At 38.4% G+C, this 21,057-nt stretch overlaps 2 protein-coding genes across 7 annotated transcripts in view; both read left to right on the top strand.

Moving 5' to 3' along the window:
- Trc (Serine/threonine-protein kinase tricornered) overlaps positions 1-21,057 on the top strand; it is a 130,170-nt gene that overhangs the window by 86,988 nt on the left and 22,125 nt on the right. Inside the window, exon 1 of one of the 6 annotated variants that reach the window (XM_071709248.1) lies at positions 355-1,326. The exons of 4 other annotated variants lie outside the window; for them this stretch is intronic. The gene's annotated coding sequence lies outside the window, so the exon portion shown is untranslated. Of the gene's footprint in view, positions 1-354; positions 1,327-21,057 lie in introns of those variants that run through there. One more of the 6 variants, XM_071709247.1, reaches the window with a different exon arrangement.
- Positions 10,214-13,398, top strand: LOC139774187 (uncharacterized). The gene is made up of 2 exons (XM_071709241.1): positions 10,214-11,548; positions 11,803-13,398. The coding sequence occupies exons 1-2, from the start codon at positions 11,044-11,046 to the stop codon at positions 13,197-13,199; spliced, it is 1,902 nt and encodes a 633-aa protein (XP_071565342.1). The 5' UTR covers positions 10,214-11,043; the 3' UTR covers positions 13,200-13,398.

Genomic DNA, 21,057 nt, shown 5'->3' with positions numbered 1-21,057 from the left:
TCAAATCTCGTGGCCAGCCCAGAAAGAAAGAAAGAGATAAAGAGAAACGGCGGTGGAGGAGGGGGCGGGGAGGGGGGAAGGGGAGAACTCGCGAGAGGGAACTCGCCTTGACGGAAGAAAGAAAGCCTCCGGCGCGGCTCGGTTCTCGACGCGAACCGTCTGGATGCGTTTTATCGGACCTCGCGCCATCGCGCGCGCCGCATAGGTGTCCGCTCGTCCGCGCTCCACCATTGGACCGTGACCGAGGACAGTGGGGAACGAGACCGCGGAGCGATTGGCGGCCGCGCGTCGGCGCCGGCGGAAGCGGCCGCGAGGGGGTCGCTCGCCGAGAGACCGGGTTCCGCATCGGCGCTCAGACGGCCGAGAACCGTGCACCCTGTCGCGTCACGTCGCCCCGCGAGTACAAGTTCCGTTATCCGCGATCCCACACTCCCGCTCGGGAGGTTCTCCACTCCTCTCGTTCCCCTTGATCGAGACGCCCCGAAACAAATCGGATCGTACGTACTTGGAGAATACACACACGTTCGGAGTTCGACGATCGCGAGACCGTTGGATCCGCGATCGCGACACGTGACCGTGCGCGGAAGCTTCCAGAGAACGTGACCTACTCGCGGTCGAGGGTAGCGGAGCGAGAGACGGAGAGGAGAAAGAGAGAGAGAGAGAGAGAGAGAGAGAGAAAGAGAAGGAGAGGTGGAAGAGGGACAGAGACGCGGTCGCGATCAGGTGACGAGAGAGTCCATCGCGCTTTCGGGCCTTTTCGTCATCCCTCGGGGATGAATCTCCCCTCTTCGCCCTGCGTCCTGTGCCGAAGAAGAAATCGGAGTAGTCGCCGCTTGGCACTCGCGCGGTCCGTCTCGCGCGTCCAATCACTCGCGTTCGCACGACGAGCACCTGTCGCGATAAAATCTTCTCTGGGCTCGTCGATTGGCGAGGTTCGCGAGAGATGAGGTGACTTTCGGTATCGAACCGAAGGAAGGAAACGTGCGCGGTGGGTGGTGTGTGTGTGTGTGTGTATACGCGCGCGCGCGCGCGTGTATGTGAGAGGAGAAGGAGGAAGGAGAAAGAGAGAGAGATCGACGGGGACGTCTTCTGGAGCGCGTGCATCCTCGACGGGCAGCTTCGAGAGACAGCTCGAGGACAGTGCGCATCGCCGAGTTATTCGCGCCGTCTGACACCGACTGCCGACTGCACCGCGCGCGAGAAAAGCGCTAAAATTGGATACCTCTGTCGCGCCGAGCTCGCGCGGCTGACCGCGCTGCCGCCGAACCGGATGAGATGCGCCTCGTCGTGAGATCACCCCGCGAGCGATAACGAAGGTAACGCAAGGCAAGTTCCTCTCCTCCGCCGTCGCGCGCGGTAAATACCGCGCGCGCTTTAACGACATTAATTAGAGGCGACCGCTAAAATGTCGAGGCTTCGCCCTGCGAGGTGGGAAATGCGTTTTCGCGTTGGATGTTACCCCCGAACGGATTCTATTTTGGTTCACCGAATATCGATCTTCGTGAACACGACGCTTTATTATACCTGACGCACGTACTCATTTGTGTAAATATCTCATTTGTGCGAGAGACATTTTGACATTGAATATATCTTGGAAACAAATCGCTTAAGTCCCCCCTAAAATGAATTTATAATAGATTACCTTTGCTTCAATCGACTAACCGTTACTGGATGCGATACCTACTTTCCCGAATAATTTTAAAATTATTATTTACCGTTTTTTTTTGCTTTTGTTTCCCAATTAATTTTCATCATTGATAACGTTTACCGTACTCATAGTACGTGAATGATATTAATGCTACTTTTTAAATGGCACATCCCTAACCCCAATCTCTTAAATTAAAATTTAAAAGTTACTAATCCCGTTTCTTTTCAAGTCGTTCGCACGATTTACTATTTAGGTCGCTAATTTATTAATAACCTATTGTCGCGTAGCTCTCTTCACAGATAATCTAACACAGTTAGTATAATATACACCGTTACCGTAAGATCCTTAATTTCTTTCGGCTCGTTCTTATCAGAGCTCTTAATTAACTTCATTCCTCGTCAGAATTTCTGGTTTGATTAGCGCGAATTGTACAATAATCGTACCGGTATTACCGCCACTTGTTCCCACGCCCATTATAGAAAAGTGCGGCTCATTTCGCGAAATCAATTTCCACCGACGACCTATCGCGCGTGCACGTGGAAATGCTGATGCCCCTGCAGGCGTGCATTATGCGTCTCGGTTCTGCATAACGACGCATAACGGCTCGATCCCGAGTGACGTAAGTAATATTCTGCTTATGGCAAGATAGAAAAGAAGTGCCTTGATGATGCTAACGTCATTCGTCAAAATTTCAAATGAGCGAGAGAAGTTGAGTGTGTTTCTCCCTGACCATTGTGTAAATATTCAGAGACGGCAACGCGCACGTTGCCGTACGTAAAGCCTTGAAGGTAGATCAAATCCGTAGATACCGCAAACGTGCGTATGTTGCTCCGTTATGCGAACTACATTCCAATGAACGAAGCGCGACGATAAATCTCGCGAAGTATGTGTCTCCTTCGCGTATATGGCTTAATATAATTAGCGATGACTTGTTATTGCTGGTAGTAATGATAATTTTTTTCAGATATAAACGTGAACAAGCAAAGAAATTTATTCTACAAATTATTCTACAAATAGATAGGAAACTTGCACTTTTTATGTTCAACTACTCTATTTAGAGAGATCAGACGTTGATCGATCGAATGATTTGATCGACCAAAATCTCACGCGAGGGATGAGAAACTTTCGCTTGGCAAATGCAGTGCGATGCGAGCTGTATATGATATCGAATTAGATTTTTCGTTTCCCGTCGCAGAAAAATAATGTAGACCGGAATCGTGTCGGTGTAAAGAAAACGTGTATTCTAATTCGGTCTCAAAATATGAATTTCCACGATTAAATCGTCAAATAGCCTGTTTATCTCGGCCTCGCGCCAAGATCTCGCACGCTTTCGTCGATTTGCAAAATACGTATATGTACTCGCGATCATCACGTGTTCTGATTTCTCCCCCGGACGACATCGGTTTCGCTCCCTCGCGATACGCGCTTTCCCAACAGAGCGATTTCTGAACGAACGCCGCGCATTCTTCGCAGCTATATATCGCCACGAAGAAAAATGCGATGTGCAGGGCCGCAGTGTATCTTTCCGGGCTTAAAATTTCTTTGTGACTCGGCGTAAACAGATGCTAATTCTTTCCATTTGAATTTTTAATCCTGACAATTTTTATATTATAAATAAAGGATTACTGAAAATATTGTCAGATATGGACTTGATATACATACATCATACGTTAATCAGGACATATTGTTCGGTTAAACTTGAGGGCGAATTCACGAGAATACGTTTCTTTCTGCTTTACGTAACATATCTACACAAATTAATGAATATTTCTGGAAATTTTGCGGATCTCATTGAAACTTTACGCTTGAACTTTATTAGTTCCTGGATGATGAATCGCGGCGTCAACCGTTGCGAAACGCGGGTCACGCACTCGATGACTGCGAAGCGGGCATTATCCTCGATCGGCGGTACCTCGTTCCTTTCCTCTGTGCCAGTCGGCGGGAATTGCTACTTCGAGATTTTAAAGCCGTTACCACAGAGGTTCCCAAACTGTTCGACTTCTTTTTTTTAGTATCGCTGCCAAACTTAATTATACATCGAATTTTATTATAGACACATGTACAATGGATTCTATATAAGGAAAGATCTTATTTATTATAATCGAACTTTCTCAGATAGTAATTAATTAATTAAAATTATTTTTCTGTCTTTGTATTGGAGGCATAACAGATTTTCTTTTATATTTATCTTATACATTGTTGAAATTATATCCAATTTTCAATCGGAAAATGTATATCAAATTTTTTTTCTTTTTACTCGATATTTTTGTGGCGTCCAGTTTGGGAACCAGTGCGTTGCTAGGTGAAAGATCACAATGCGAGCGGTCGAGCGAGCGAGCGAGTGACTCAGAGTCCGAGTATCCGTGGCACAGAAACTCGTGACGGCCATTGTGATCACCTTTCTTTCATCACGAGCTTCACAATCTGCTCGTGGAATTCGTAATATCGATCGTGACGTACAAGAGCTTGACGTTACGTTGTTAGAAACAAGACAGTTTCGTCAATACAACTTTGGGATCATGCGATTCACGCTTGATGTCGCTACTAATTCAAGGTATATCGATAGCACGACTATCTCCCGCAGGGATAACTGATCCGCATGGTCATTTGGGCTTAACGAACCCACGGACCCGAGCTTAATACACTATGGATATTCTCTCATACATTTACACGCCCTATATACACCCATATACGCACACTACTTGTGAATGATAGCGCAAGAAATGTTTGTGGAAAAAAAGCTAGAAGCTAGCTCATAATGAAACTAAGTTAACGTAATATGAAAATAAACAAAAATATAATAATAAAAATATAATTCGTATTTGATATATAGATAGAGCAGGATAGCGAAAGCTAAAGCTTATTTTTTATTTACATTCCTTAATTTAAAAGAGCATGAATACCGAGTCTATTCGATCATCTGTGCAATCATTGATATATTTACTTTGGCATTTATAGAATATTATATATATTTAATTATTATTTGAAACCATTTTTTTGAATTTATTTTTTGAATTTATTCGTATTATTTTGTATTATATTAAAAATTTAAGCTCTTTATTTCGAATCTTAAAGTTAAGTATTGAATTAAAAAAATATTATTTTTCCGTAAGAAACGAATAAACTAGTAACAAATTAAATCTCTATAAAAACCAACAAACAAGATTTACTCCTTTACTCCAATTTCTTTAACCTATCCTTTATTAATAATACATCTTCAAATCATTGCAAATACCGACTGATCCGGATTTTTGTTTGACGTTCGATAGGCATTTTTCTCCCGCATCCTCGATACAGATTCCCCCAAGTATCTCGACCTAAATAACAATTCTGATCCCGAGAAAAAGGGAGAATGACGGCAAGGGATCTGCTCGAATCCCATCTCCCGTACGAGCGCTCCGATGTTTTTCTCCACGCACGCAGGTTACGTTTGACCCAAATACGAAATTGTGCCTGTCTTCCTGCCGGAAGTTACCGTGTAGCGATATCGCTATCGGGGAGATGTCGTCGTGACGGTATAAAAGACAGGGATATATCGATAACGCCGCTGTCGGGCTACTCGCTTGCAAGTAACGTGGCGTGGGTGCCACTTCCATTTTCGCCGGGAGTAGATCGGCTTTTTCGGTGTGCGTGCATAGACGGATGTCTAGATTGTCTAGAACAACGGTTCCCTGACAGGCTTCATTCCTGGATATACTACCATCGTACGAAAGGGGCGCGAAGAATGTAAATGTGTGACAGGGTTGAGAGAGATAGGATGCAGCGTTATAGAAGGGGGGGGGGGATTAATTTTCCTTGCATATACAAAATTATAATTCATGATATTTATCGGGAAGCTGACAGTTGGACGTAACAATTATTATTTATGTCGAAAACGGAAATATTGGAATATTTTATCCTTCAAAAAATAATTTCATTAATCTGTATTAAATAATATATAAAACAATGCAGAGCAAGATAATTCTTAAATTTGCCCTGTCTTTTATTAGAAAGAATAATCTTATTGATTTTCTATAGAGCAATTAATTTTTTCACAGTGTAGAGCTCCATTACTTCAACGATAAAATATTCATAGCCTTTTTTTGCACGTATAATTTTGAGTCTGACAGATTGAATATAAAGCGTTTTGAGAGAATTAGAGCAAATCAAGCCTATAATTTCAAGATTTACTTTGGATCAGGTCTCGCATACTTAGAGTGGATTATACAAATTATGGACTTGATCTTCGGTCTCAAAGTATAAATGCCTCATACATAAAGTATCACATGAAAATGATGGACCAATAAATCAAATAAACGTTTCGTAAAATATTAGCATGCGTATAACCGAAATATATAGATCGTAAAGATCGTCAGAGATTATTTTGGAATAGAGAGCCAGTACAAATTGATATGTTGTGTTCTCAGATATTAAAAAAAAAGAAGTTCTAATGCGAATAAGATGGGAATTTTCGATCACTAGCTATTTCTATATCGCGAAATTCTACCGCGCGATGATCTCCGCGAAAATATTTTTCAAGACGGTCGGTATTGAAGTCCGTGGGCCAACAGCGCGCAATGCAATTTCTCGATTGGAATAACTTCGTTTAATGGAAATACCGTGAGTTTTAAGGCGAGTGGCCCAAAAGCTACAAATTGACCGGCGTGTTCATCGCTGATAGAAATGGAACCTTGTCCCCCGATGCTCGTAAATTTCTTGGCAAAGCGCAGTAATCATTCCGCGTCGAAGTTATTTATCCGAGGAATTTCGTCATTATTGAGAAGAAAAGAAAATATGACCGGAGAAAATGATTTAGAACGAACTTTCTTTATTAAACTTTACGCATATACTTGTACGTTTTTTACGACAGTTGAGAATGTATACTTTTTTTATTTGACAAAGAGATTGATATTCGACAAAAACATGATAAAAGAGCCAGAGACAGGAAATTAGATCAACGATAATCTATGAATACAGTAGAAAAGGAATATATACATGATTTAATTAGTGCCCCATTTATTATCGAGTTTTTTACATTAAATAATATTAAATTAGATTGCTATCTTTATAACTTTTATTTCTGTTTGCTCGACTTTCTTTCGTTGATCTTTATTTGTCGGAAGAAGAATAGTATGGAACATAGTTGCTCTTGAACACCGCAGACTTGCGCCTCATAAACAGGTAAAAAGCATGTAAACAGGTTCTTCATTGATTTACACGCAATGGGCGTAAAAGCGCGAACGACTGATCGTTAGTCGGACATCCCCGAGTTCGATACGACTGTTCCCCGAAACGATTCCGTCTAAAAATACACTGACCTCACGTACAAATTGGTTCGATGTGCGAGCTGCGAGAAAGTTTCCGAATAGATATCGCTTTGATCTATTTGTTAATAGCTTCCACTTTTTTGCGTGCCGGCCTATTAATCTTTAAGTAGATTATATATTCTTATCCTCTTATTATATCATACCTCTCCTATCGTTCTATCACATTTATGGTATTAAAACAAATGACATTCTTAATCATAACAAGCTGTTAATTTGCTTCTATTCAAATAACTTCCTTATTTATTTTTTCGGACTTTTATTTTTGGGATATGACGCACAGAAATTTAAAAATATCATATGTCATGTATATATGCATCACGTGTGCGTAACTGCCTTCGTTAAACGCTCGTAAAGTTTCACTTATTTCGTGGCGCATGTTGCGCAAATAAAAATTAAAGTCTATCTTTTCAAGTATAAGCAAACGTTACACAACAGTTCACTTTAATATGGTATTCTCGACACCTTATGTTGAGTGCGCGTACTAGGATATTACAAAATCCAAACAAACAGTTAGCTTCTATTTTGACGTTGACACGGGATACGATGTCAAAAGCTGTTCCGTCAAATTGAACGTTATGTAACGGGCCATCGATCACGATTACGCGAGTAAGTCGTTCTTTTCTCTAAGAACTTCGAGAAAGTTACGTTATATGACCCATTTTTAGAATCTTGTGTTCTGTATCTTAAATATTATTTTTTACTGTGTATATATATTTTTTTATTTTTTTAATATCTACACCTATCTATTATATTATTTTGTTATTATTGCAAATATATAAAGTAAGTTTCTTGCATACGTACATTCAGATTTTTTAAAGAGAGAGAGAATCAATATATTACTCAGAAGGGATGACAAAGCATTAAAAAATAAATTAAGAGTATGTGTTGCGAGTTCACAGAAAACTGCTTTGTAATTATAACGCTGCAACGTTTTCATTAAAGTCCAATTTTGGCGCGGTAAAAAATCTTCGTTAAAGTTAAACTCATTTGTTCTTTATACTCATTTCTTGTTTGCTGGTTGTTAGCTCCTTATTATACATAAAATTGTCCGCTGTAGAGAAAAATATATTTTGTTTTCTAGAATTTACTTCGCATTTCCTTTTACGACGAACTCCGGTCATTTAACAATATCGAGTTATGATAATTGCCGTGAAAAAAAGAAATGTATAAACGTTAAACAGAGTGTTGTGGTAGGAATTCGTGGTATTTGAAGCTCGTATGTACGCCACACTGCAAACATCCATCCAGTAAGAATTTTGGTCCACAATTAACATCCTGCCGACGATGTACTTCGCTCCCTTTTTCTTCTGCAGTTTCTCAAAGCATAAATTATATCGTCGACGATAAAATGAGCGAAGACAGGTTATTGCTGGCGGAATTTCGTGACTGGCGTATTACAAATTAAACTATAATGTAACTATACATCTATTTACACAATTTTATCAATTCAAGTCGTATTTTTACAGCGCGATGATCATTTATTTTAATTTTTAATTTAGATACAATGACAATGACAATTTTAATAACAGTCTGCAGTTAAAAATAGTTTTCAGTTATTGTTCCAAACTGTGAATCGTCTTATCGAAACGGCTATCGAAACGTCGACACCTATCCCGTTTTTCCGCAGCGCTTTTGGAGCTCGGCCAAAAGCTCTCGATATTAGAAACTCTATCATAGTCCTAGTTTCCACAAAAGACAAAGCGGCCATTTGTCGAATAGAACGCTTTGCCTCCGCTTGCCACCTATCGATTTTATTAGCGTCCAAGAAACTTTTTCAATTATTTCGCGCGCTCGACCAATAGTCACCACACCGCCGTTCGATATATCGCGAAACCATAGAACATGTATTATATGTTTCGTACACTATCGATACAAGTGGTTTCCGTAATCTAACTTGTAACTTGATTCGCGACGAATGCCGGATGCACTCGGGTCGTCGACCTGCCGTAGAAATTAAAGGCGAGAAATTATTCATTGGCTAACGTGGAATCGATAGCACCTCGCTGATCAAACTGAAAACGCCACGATCGCTCAACTGACTCAACATCTATCACGCTTTGTGATATGAGAGCAATCAATAATTATCAGACGCGCAATAGAGAAAACAGTGGAACTTTCCCATCGCTTAATATGATGGATTTATAAACACTATACCATTCGATATTATTTGTCGTGCTAATATTTTTTTATGGAAATCTTGCAAGAAAAGATACAAATCTGAAATATGAGGAATAGCTAGTTTTTAATTGCTAAATTAAAGTTAATTAAATAACATTTTTATTTTACACTTTATAAAATTCTAGTTATAAAAAATAATTAAACCTTAGTTAATATATGCGTTATAAAAAAATTTAAATTTAGTGATCTGGTTTCACTGTTTTTAATTCTTTCTATATAATTTTTCGATGCTTTGTGATGCTTTTTTTTTCGCAAACTAAAACGCGTTTCGTTCGGATCGAACAGCCCTGTTTGGAGGTAGTTAGGTAAGATGCCGGTTGTAAAATCTTTCCGCGAAGAATGCCGTGCACCAGCATCTCCTGCGAAGGATGAGAAATCGCTCACGAAGAGACCACCAAGCGAGCAAGAGCATCCTCTTTCGCGAATTCTCAAGGCGAATATACACGATTCACTCTCGATTACGACCGTGAATGGACTTCCTGATTAAATGCCAATGGCAAATCCGAGTTTATACAGGTTGAAACAGTATCAAGAACTTAATCAAACAGTGTTACAATCAAGTGCAGTTTTGAAATGTTTTAATTTTTGGAAAGAACAAAATGAGAAACAAAGTTCTCGGTTTAGTCAATTTTTGTTTAATAACGATTTTAATTTGTTTTCAGTGAGGTTTTAGATTTTGTACTTCTCATTAGTAATAAATAAAGATTTTATCAAATTGAATTTTAAGAGGAGAGCTAATCAAAAAAATGTGAAATATGTCAAATACCTACATATACGGGCAGTGAATATAAATTTCTTAAATTAAAAGATTTTAAAAAAATAGGAAATTAAAATTGTATTTTTCCAAAAAATGTTGGATGAGTTTTGATTGATAGATTTCACTACAATTATCTATGAAATTTGTTTTTAGAAATTACCAAAAAATAATCCAATAGCATAATCTAATTATAAATATAAATCATTCCATGTCATTCTTGATTTAACATTCATGCAAATACTTCAGATTGAAACGTTTATGTGTTCTATTTCGGATCTATCATGCTTAATATTTATCGAAAACGAAAGTCAAGTATATTTTGAACTTTCATTTTTTTTTAACCACGGATGATTATTTTTACAGAAACATATGTTCACTTCTTGGACGCTTTGAATGTTTCACTCGGAATCATCATCAAAAGTGAACCGTGCAGATTCGCCTTTACCTCATCTTCCATCTCTCGCACTTTCCATCCATCTTCTCTCGCGATATCTCGAACGCGGATCCTGCGATCCGTGAGAAAGTCAAACAAGAGCGAATGCCAAGACCTATTCCGATCCGAACAGGGCTTGAAGATCGATCGTGACCTTCGGCTTTCTTGCTAGAGAAAAGTAATCCGACGAGTATACATACCGTTACGTAAGTCAACTTTTATTCCGTTTTACGTCATACTCGCATTGAATCTGGCATTCGCGAATGTTTTTCCGAGATGGACCCGCGGTAAAATCTGCGAATGGATTTTTGACATCTTGCATGATGGTTTATTATCGAGCATGCGCTGCGAGAGAAATATGTTATTGCGTGCGCTAATGTGAGGTATGAATAGCGAAATGATAATAATAATAATGGACGGAGCTCTCCGTCCAACTCACGGAGGACAGTCTTTATAAGCTCCTCCTCTGTGATGCGCAGACAGTGTCCAGTGAGTCGTTCCTTCAATGAGTCGTCCCTTACAATTAATTCAAACCCAGCTTTCTGCAGAAGAGAAGAATTGAGAATTTTCTTCGGCGCCCCGCATCTCCAATTGCTAAGCTCCAGTATCTGCTTGCTGGAGAAGAGTATGGGTACCAGTACAACAGTAAGAACTTAACAGCCCTTCACTTGGCAGCAATAAAGGGCTAACGTGAAAGGAAATTGAGCAGAAATTGCCGAAAATGGGAAATGAGCCATCGGAAGGGTACCACTTAAAAGTAACACTTACAAGCGAAAACTGGACAAGAGACGCGCAAGCAGTCCTCGAAGACTGCTTGAAAAACAGAGACGAGACAAAGTTCGTGGAATGTATGAAGAAAATCCAGGGGGAGATTTTTCCTTGTTTGGCCGAGAATCTGCTAACGATATTCGCACAACATAATTGGCAAAAAGCGGTAAGAGCAATTCTAGACAGATTTGAAAAAAAGCCTGGACAAGAAACCCACTTGTACTTAAGCGTGATGAGAAAAGCCGCACATACGGCTGTTCAGAATGGTCATCATGTTATTCTTGGGGAATTGCTGAACGTGGAACCCGAGATATCCCACCATCTGATTCTAAGCGTCTGCCTGAAGTTGGGAGAGCCAAGAAAACGAGGAGTCAACGATACGTTACTACGTTCGAATCTGAAAACGTGTCTGGAGTTGATCTTGAAACAGATTAACGTGGATGTCTGTTGCATTGACAGTGAGTATATCATAATAAATGTCATAAATATCGAAGAAACTAGCTCTTTTTAACAACATAAGTAGATTATTTTTCAATTTTCGAGACTTTTCTTTCTGAAAACAGTTTCACTCTGATTGTAAATTTCTAATTTTGAAGAAAAAAGTAACACGCTGTTGAATTACGCGGCTATAAGAGCAGACAATTGCAAAGCAATGAGTCTGCTTTTCAAACGATGCAGTTACATTGGACGAATAATTGCAATGTGGCGTTAGTTGCAGAGATTTCGTCAGTCTTATCGGCCTACTTCGACGACTGCTTGAAGAAGATAAGGAACCAAACGAACGAAGACGTAATCGAGTATGACTATCGTTGCTTGATGTCACACAACATTTTCTCAAAACAGAATACAACTTATCGAGGGACTTGCGAGACGGAAGTATTCCTAGACATCGCGCGTAACAAAAATCTCAATCATCTGCTGAAACATCCGTTGCTCTCGTCCTTTCTCTATCAGAAATGGTGCAAGATACGACATATATTGTACACGAATATTGCCTTCTATGGGATCTTCTACTTTTTGCTGAATACCTATATCCTGAACATGATTTACGAAAGTTCTCCAAATGAAAACGGAACACAAACAGTCAATGATAGTTTGAACAGTACTCTTTTAATCCGCTTCTATCCAGAGAGTCCTGTCCTATCCAGTCCTATCCAGAGTATCCTGTGGATTTTTGTTATTGTATTGTGGTTGCTTTTCACCATTTGGGAGATCCTCCTATTCGCCTGCTGTCCTCGTTACTTCATGAATCGGGAGAACCAGCTACAGGTTGTGCTGATTATATTTACCCTCATTTTATTCTGTGGCGCGGGAGCATGGAGTCGCGTCGTGGTAGTCTTATTGTCTGCCTTAGTGCTGACAGCTCTGATCAGCCAACATCCAAAAATATCTACCAACTTTGAAATGTGTTTGATAATTTCTCGTAATTACGTACGCTTACTTTTACAGTGTTTGGTTCTCATTATCGCGTTTTTCTACATATTCTTCTTATCTAATCCCGGGGACCCGTTCTTCATAATGCTCATCATGGTATTCACAGGCAAATTCAACTCCAACGATATCCTGGTCAACTCGCGTACTGTTTTGAGCTACATTGTGATAGTGCTGTTTACTTTCTTCATTTTTTTGGTCACTGTAATTAACGGTCCAGCAGTCAGTATCACTAAAGAAAATCGATCTGAAGCTGAACTGAACGGACTCATCTCTCGAATACGCCTGATCGTCTATCTCGAAAACATAGCATTCGGCAAACCGTTCAGTTGGCTCAATTGGTTCAGCCGCGGAAATTCGTGTTTGTTACGATGGAATCCCTTCAGAAACAGAATTTTTTTGTTTCCGCATTATTTGGAGAACGGTAAAATCACTTTTTTCGCTCACGCTGATGTAATTTATAGTAATTCGGTAAATTGTAACAAACTTTCGCCTAGCTTGAAAATGGATCCTGATATAAATAAAAAAGCTGAACGTATTATTTCTGATAAAAATCAACTGTTAGATAATAAAGAGATAAAAATTGCTTTGAATAAGCAACAAGAAAAATTAACCGAGATAGAAGACAATTTGAAAAGTCTTTTTGAGCTTTTTGAGCATTTTAGATTTAATAAATGATAGAAAATGTATTTAAAATGTATTCATTATTGAGGCACTTATCTTTAATTTTATTATTTCATTATTATGATGTTTTATATTTTATTCTTTATTTATGAATTTTAAGCGCATTGTAAATTAATTAGCAAAGTAATTAATAAAGTCATTAAATATCTGAATATTCCGAACAAAAATGTACGAGAGAAATTTTACAAATTAAATAAATTTTTGATTATACAAAATTAATAAGTAAAATAATAAACTTATAATTACAGTCAAAACAATTATGATTTAATATAATAAATATTGCAACGTAAAATTTAAAAAATTATAATTGTGATTCTTTATTAATTGTAAGATACAATTAAAAATTCTTCGAATAATATTTAAAATTGAATATTATAATCAAGAAAAATTAAACAGAGAGTATCTAAATTCGAAATATTTCTCCAATTAAAATTTCCAAGATATTTTCCCACAAAATGTGCGCTATCTATATTTCTCCCAAACTTATAACGACAATATTACCCAATGTGTGTTTCCCTTGAAAACACAAGAAGAATTTACAAAGTACACATTATTTATGATCACTTGCGTTTTATCACATTTTTATCTAAAATACCGAAAGAGAGAATATTTGAAAGGACATATTTGATAGCCGTCATTGGTATGAGCGACGAGATTTGCGCAAAAAACATGCAAAATCGAACGAAAGTTTTCAATAGACGCTCACTTTTTCCCAACGGGTTGGCCGCTTCGGTCGGTCGCCGCTTCGAGCTGCAGTTAATGGAAATCGCTTTTAACGATAAACGTCCATTATAATGGCCATCTCGCCTCTCGTCTCCTCGTCCTCCATCGAGGCTAAAAGTCGAGGGGAAAGTGAAAACTGGGGGACCGGTCGCGCGCGTTGGCAAAAAACAAAAGGAATGTTCCGTCTCCCGGCAAACAGCGCGAGTTCGATTATATCGGCGTAAGAGGACGGAAAGCTAATTAATGCGCTCGAGCTCCGGTATCTCGCGAGCGAGATTAAGCGCGTTAGAGCAGCCGCGCGTTAAAGCAGTTCGCCTCGTTAGCAGTCAAGTTGATAACTCTATTAATTGTAATCGCGGATTATAATGTTGGTGATAATAAACGCGATAATAACGATAATCACGTGTAATATGCCAGTTGCGTAACGAACGTAACGGCGGATACGAACGCCGATTAAGTGCGCCGCTGATTCGCCTTTAGCGCGAAGATATTTTAACAATAGACATTAATTAACCTAGATACTTGTTGCGACGTAAAGTAATCATAAAACCTCATGGCGATCGCGATCTTTTGCAATATTTTACATCATGGCATTTTATTATCCTCTCACCGTCACATAATATTATGAGACCGCGATATCCGCGGAATCACGTTACTATACTTTTGCTACTCGAAAATGCACCGGTATATATCGAGGCGCCGCAGCACGCATTATTCGATGTCTTTTATTCTCGGACCAACCAAGATTGACAACTCGAGCAAGAACGACGAGCGACGGAAACGAAACAATAGATTAGAAATGCGGTAAAAGCTCGTACGCGACGCGAAATCGCGTCGGTCTCTCTCTTCCACTTTACAAGATGAACGATATTGAAGAACTGCCGAACGCGAACGGGAACGCGGCACTCATTCGGACAGATCGCATTATTCTCAGCTTGCGGCGTCGGCGATGATCTTGCCGCTGGAATTTGTCTTACTTTCGCTGAGGTCTCTCATCGCAATTATCGAGGAACCCGCCAGCTTGCGCTTTTACGAACCTGTCGACTATTTTATTCGCGTATCTCAAAGGAGACTTGAGTAATTTTGAGCTAATCTTTTTAACGTCTAACATTAAGTGTTCGAGATAGCTGTACTGCAAATTATAATTCTAAAATGAAATTATTGATGTAGGTATCTGTTTTAGACAATATAAAAGTTAAAATATTATACATGGTGTCTGATAATAGAGATAAAGCGAGTTAAGTTGAATTGAAAAATTAATTCTCTAACTTTTTGCGATTTCTCAAGAATTAATGAGATATTAATTAATAAAGATCGCATGCGTCTGCGCGATTGAATTGAATATTTTATAAGTTATCAATTATGAATACTTTACAAACTAAGAGATCTATATCTTGCAATATACTGTACAGAATGACTACTTTCAACGCCTTACAGTTAACTTCGACATAAATGATATTTTTCGTCATTTCGCAGACCATATGAGCATTTTGCAAGACTTATGGCCGGGATTCATCAAGTTCCCTCAAGCAGATAACGGCCGTTTCATCAACGTCCGTTAGCACTGACGATTGTTGGAATCGCGTGATGGTTTTAACGAGGCACTAAAAATCGAATCCAACCATCGTTAACGAGAATTTGAGGGAGATTAATGAAATCCGCTATTGGCCCAAATTTTTATTCTTGGATAGAAATCTCTCATGTCTCACGCGGCAATCTGAACTCGATTCTTAACACAATTTTCTAATTTTTAATTAAATATTACACTTTTAATTATTTAAGTTGACCAAACAATTTTTAAGTAGAGATCGTATCATGCGAAATAAATAGATAGAAATATAACTTTCCATTACTTGAGCAATCTTCTGCAAGCTTAACTGTAACTTTCGGTAATTAAAAGTAAGATTAATCTTTATTATCTTCATTAACAAAGAGGTAGAATCTGATTACATCAGGGATGAGCTTCTGCTCTTATCGGTAATGTAATTTTGTAGAATGCCTAATTTAGATATTAAAGTTACATGGAGAGTAATCTCTCTCTCAAGCAGACAACTGCATCTTGTAAATACCCGCTAAAACGCTGAGCGCAATTAACAGTTTATATCCGATGATTTAATCGCGTGGTCGAGAACACTATTCGCTTAAATGCAATTTTAGACTCAAACAATGGTCAGTTGGTCAAGCCGGCCACTTAAAATCCGTATTAAATATGCACTTTGCTCGTCTCCCAGACTAACGCATTCGAGCGACGAGCGACATCGCGTCGTTATTTGTTCAGCCATCGACCGGGACTAATCTCTCTAAACGCGGCGATAAAGATAATGGCATTGACGCCTACAGTCGTCGTTGATGATTCACGTCGTCGTCGTCGTCGTCGTTGTCGTTGTCGTTGTCGCGAAATGCAGCGGTATCGCGCGCGCGAACAGGTGCGCGGCATCGTATATGATCGATACACTGCAATATTCACCGGAGAATTCTCTCGTAAAGATTTATTACACTACCGTGAGATCGGACGACATGATTGCCATAATTCCGAGAAATGCATTTTCAATCAGCCGGCCGATGGCATTTCCGCATTGCAAGACTCATTTAATATTGCTTCATCCATTATTGTTTCATCCGTACATGCAATGTGACAGGAATACGGATTACAATTTGAAAGAAGCGTAATATAAATCAAATAAATCAAGTAAATGGTTTGCTCAGATGTAAATTTTAATGGGCAAGTGAAAAAACGGCAAATAATGAAGCACGAATTTACTGTGTCAAATTTTTCTGTAAAATTTAATTAACTACAAGCCGTGTCTATAATATTATACATAATTCATAATTTAATTTTTAATATTAAATTTTGTTACATAACAAGAATCAAATTACGTTCTCGTAAGTTAAATTAAAATTTTAATATCGGGAAGAATTTTATTTCTTAAATATTTTAGTTAGCTGTGTCTCAAATGAAGAAATTAATCTTTTGCGTAAATATATCAAAATATTTTCAGAAGACAATTTTTCTCACTTTTTGATTTACATTGATATCGTGGCAGTAAAAAACTTGTAGCCGGGAGAGCTTCTCAAGTGTATCTCTATAGCATTATGGATTATCCTCGTATAGAAAATCGCTAGACCGGCGGCTGCGAACTAAAAATATCTTTTCATTCATAAATTTATTACGCCGCCGTCTCATCTTCCAACGCGCGATGCAAAATAAACTCGTTACGCGACGCTAAGCAAAATGTATTTGCGTAAAAATACTTCCATGCATTCGTGTGCAAATGCATTCAAGCGTTGCATTAACATCTCCTGACGAGTTTGCCATTGGCTTTTCTATTGTATTATCTGCTAAGAACGACGAGAAACGTCGAAGCGTTATTTGACATAAGAATGGCTTTAATTTTTGACAGGTACATTTGTCATCTCACTCATTCCGTTCTTACGGAAGACACGAAATTAATCTCATTAAGTAATTCTTTAATTTTCGTATTATGCTGCGGAGAAGCGATATGAGAAATCCGATTATTATTTTAATCTGGAAAAATTGAATTGCTACATTTGTCATTTCATTATACTGTATTTTAACTTTCAGATAAGTTGAATAATGCATACCAGGGATAGATTATTTGCATAAATACAGATGCATGATCCGGAAGCTGCCGCATGCTTCTTTTTAACTAGAGAAAATTTCAATATTAAGTAAAAATTCTCGAGCGAAATTTCGACTAAATGTTATCTTTTTCCTGCAATCTCCGTACTTTTATTATAAAGTGGTTGGTAAACTAACATTTAAATTATACAATTGAACTAACGTGTGCTCATAAAATTAATCGACAGTTTGCTTCGATTGATTACTCGTTAGACGATTGAGGACTTCATATTGGAAAGCTCGATTGTATTTATTTTGTCTTTTGTAATCATTACCTCACGCTATTCATTCATGACTGATCTTCGTCGGGAAACCGTATCTCGTTTGTCAAATCTTTTATTTGCGATTGTAAATCATGTCTCGTCAAATGATCGTGCGAGATGCACCTTCGCGTGGCTCCGATGTCGAAACGAAAACTCGCGCGCGCTTGATTCTAATTCAGGCGAGCATTAATCATTGCGGGACACTATCATGCTCACCTCTGTTACGTCGCTCCTGGCATCGAGATACAGTGGTGCAACCGTAATATCTCTGCGTGCAATTACGCCGCCGTCTTGCTCTCGCGGTGTATCTCGATGCCCATCACCTTTTCTCAGCCGATTGGATAAGGCCTCGTCGCTATATATGTATCTCGTCTTCAGTATGATGAACATTCCTGATGACATATAATAAGAAACAATTAACAATTTTACAAAAGCGGCTTGCATCGAAGAGTTTAAAATCTCATTTCGTTCGATTTTTAATTTTCATGTAAGTTGGCAATTTTAATTACAATAATTTCCAATTTGCTGCTAAATAGTGTCTTAACTCATTACCGTAATTACAATATGAGAAGTCAAATATTTTATAATTATTGTGTAAAGATGCTGCTTAAACATGATTCGATTTACCTTGCAATTTCTGGTTTTGTTTTTTTATATGATTATAATTCTTATTTCTTTGAAGTTTATTAAAAGTTAAATATACGTGAATATATTTAAATATAAAATATATTGAGTATAAAAAAATGAATATAATATATTTTCAGCTTTGCGTGAAATTTTTTAGCTAAACGAAGTTGGAACCTGCAGAATTGCTACTCGTATATTTATCTTTATTTAACATTAAATTACGTGACGTTTTTTATTTCAAATTTTCCTCATGCATGAAGATTGCACGTGACGTGTCGATATCAGGCGAGAGTTTCATGCATAACGCGAGACGCGGGCTGAAAATACAGCGCAAAAGGTGCAAAGCAAGAGTTTCGAGCCTGCAACGCATTCATCTATTTCCACTGCATGTAATTCGATGCAGGCCTTCCCTCTTTCTGTCTCTCTCCTTTCTCCTCGATAATTCTAACATTTGCATTTGCCGCCCGCCTGTTCCTGCTTCCTCTTTCTCAACTATTTGTACCGTCTCTCATAAGGAACCGTGGAACTCAATGCGTAATTGAGCTGAGTTTTCACTTTCACACGATTTCTAGCCGAAGTTCAACGAGCGTCATCCTCGCGTTGCATTCAAGGTGCATCTACCGCTTGTACCGCGGATCGCAGACGCAATTGCGGGACGACACACTTCCGGTCGCCTACTACTGCGGATTACAGGCCACGGGCTGTAGACTACAGACTGCGCTATCTTCTCTCGCGGAGAAGTTGGTTGAACTCCAATTTTCTGCATTCAACATCTCGCGTTGCGTCTGCGATATCAATTAAGATGACGGGCAGGAATGTGACAAACAAATTTCGCCAACGTCTAGACGGTTTGCGCTTGAACGTTGATCGATATAAACTTGTTAGCGCATCTGATGATTAATATCTTCGATTGACGTCATATTTGATATATTATCATATATTCCATTTCCGGTCGCCTGATTTTCAGTCCTTTTATTTTCTCTTATCGTTACCAGTTATTTTTCTTCATAATTTTTATTACGTTTTAATGGCATGATATAAAATGATTAAAAAAACTCTTATCATCTCCCAGCAGACTTTAACTGGACTTTGCTTTAAAAGAAATCTAATCTAAAGCTTAATCACCAAAATATTTAATATTAAAAGTTAGGACAAAGAGATGGCTGAATAAATATTAAATAAAATTATTGAATACTTTATTGAAAAAAAAATGCTATGTCTATTTCATTACAACTAAAAAGATATCCACGCTTTCCGGCGCTGAAGAGACGAATCTTACGAAAAATAATTTTAAATATACAATATTCCTTCGTTCACGTGCCTTTGTTACATAACGACTTTAATTATCCCAGAAAATTATAGCAAAAATCTTTTTTTAAAAAAGGCACGTTTCTTTTATATATAGGTATCACACTTTCTGCGCGGTGTGCATGCCAATTTAATAAATTGCTTTTACTTTGATCATGAAAGTAACGAAATTAATTAGTATTCAATTGATTAATACAAAGCTGCGCGTCGCGACGTCGTTCTCGGCTTCTTGCGTCGTCGTTAGATGTATCCATGATTAGCGACACATCGCCGTCGTCGTCGTCGGCCAGCGTCTATTTTCGCATGCTTCACCGGTCGAGAGAGAGAGAGAGAGAGATACTAGGCTAGATCCAATTACCGGTTGCCGTGGAATATATCGTCTCGCACGTGGCTATACGTTTATCATGCACGGGCACGCGTGCAAGACATACGCGCTCACGTGGCGAACGTACATATATAATTCCTATTAAACAATTAAGTTTTTAATGAAATTATTTAATTAATGGAATACGCCCGTTAAACTATATCAAGTCACGTAAACGTTGAATATGTCGTCTATTAAAAGCTGTTTGCGGAAAAGAGTCGATAAAATCATCAGAACATTTATTAAGGAGTTATTAAGGAAATATGAAAATATAAAATCTCCAATTATACAGACTTTTTTTCTTTAAAAATATATTTGTTGATACTTATACATACATTTAGAAAATATTTATCAGAAATAATTACTGAATTAAGTAAAATGTTATCTTCTGAATAATTCAACGCGCTTGTATGTAGGTAAATTCCACGCCTTATATCTGTAGTTAGGAACAATGAATTAATTCTTTAATTATGCAACTGTTATTGCTTTTCTCGTAAGTCATAAATCACGAAGATTAGATTTCTGTCTCTTTATAACTGAACTTCTTTAATTTAATTAGATCCACAATCAGGTGAATCCCAGTAAAATATTATCTTGAATCACTTGTGTGAAAAATATAAATCCAATTCCTATCGACGCGCGATCGCGGCATTTAGTAAGATTATTTCGCTAGCCACTTTCGAATTAAATTACTTGTTTAATGTCACTTATCTTATTGCATTTTATTTCTGCGTGTAATCGATCCGGAAGAAAGCAGTAATGTTTCCTCGAGATCGATTTGCGTTTTATTGCCGATTGACCGGGACGCCATTTGTATACGGCGTAGCGGAAGGAATATGTTTGTGCTGTACACGCACACTCGCTCATATTTCGCACGCGAGCACGTTTTTGCCTGCTCAAAGCGAAAGCGCGAACGATATTTATCGA

The sequence above is a fragment of the Temnothorax nylanderi genome, unplaced genomic scaffold (genome assembly GCF_030848795.1).
Source record: "Temnothorax nylanderi isolate EJ_2023f unplaced genomic scaffold, tnyl_v1.0 TNYL_tig0075_pilon, whole genome shotgun sequence".
Taxonomy (NCBI): domain Eukaryota; kingdom Metazoa; phylum Arthropoda; class Insecta; order Hymenoptera; family Formicidae; genus Temnothorax; species Temnothorax nylanderi.
This window is presented reverse-complemented; position numbering and strand designations above follow the sequence as displayed.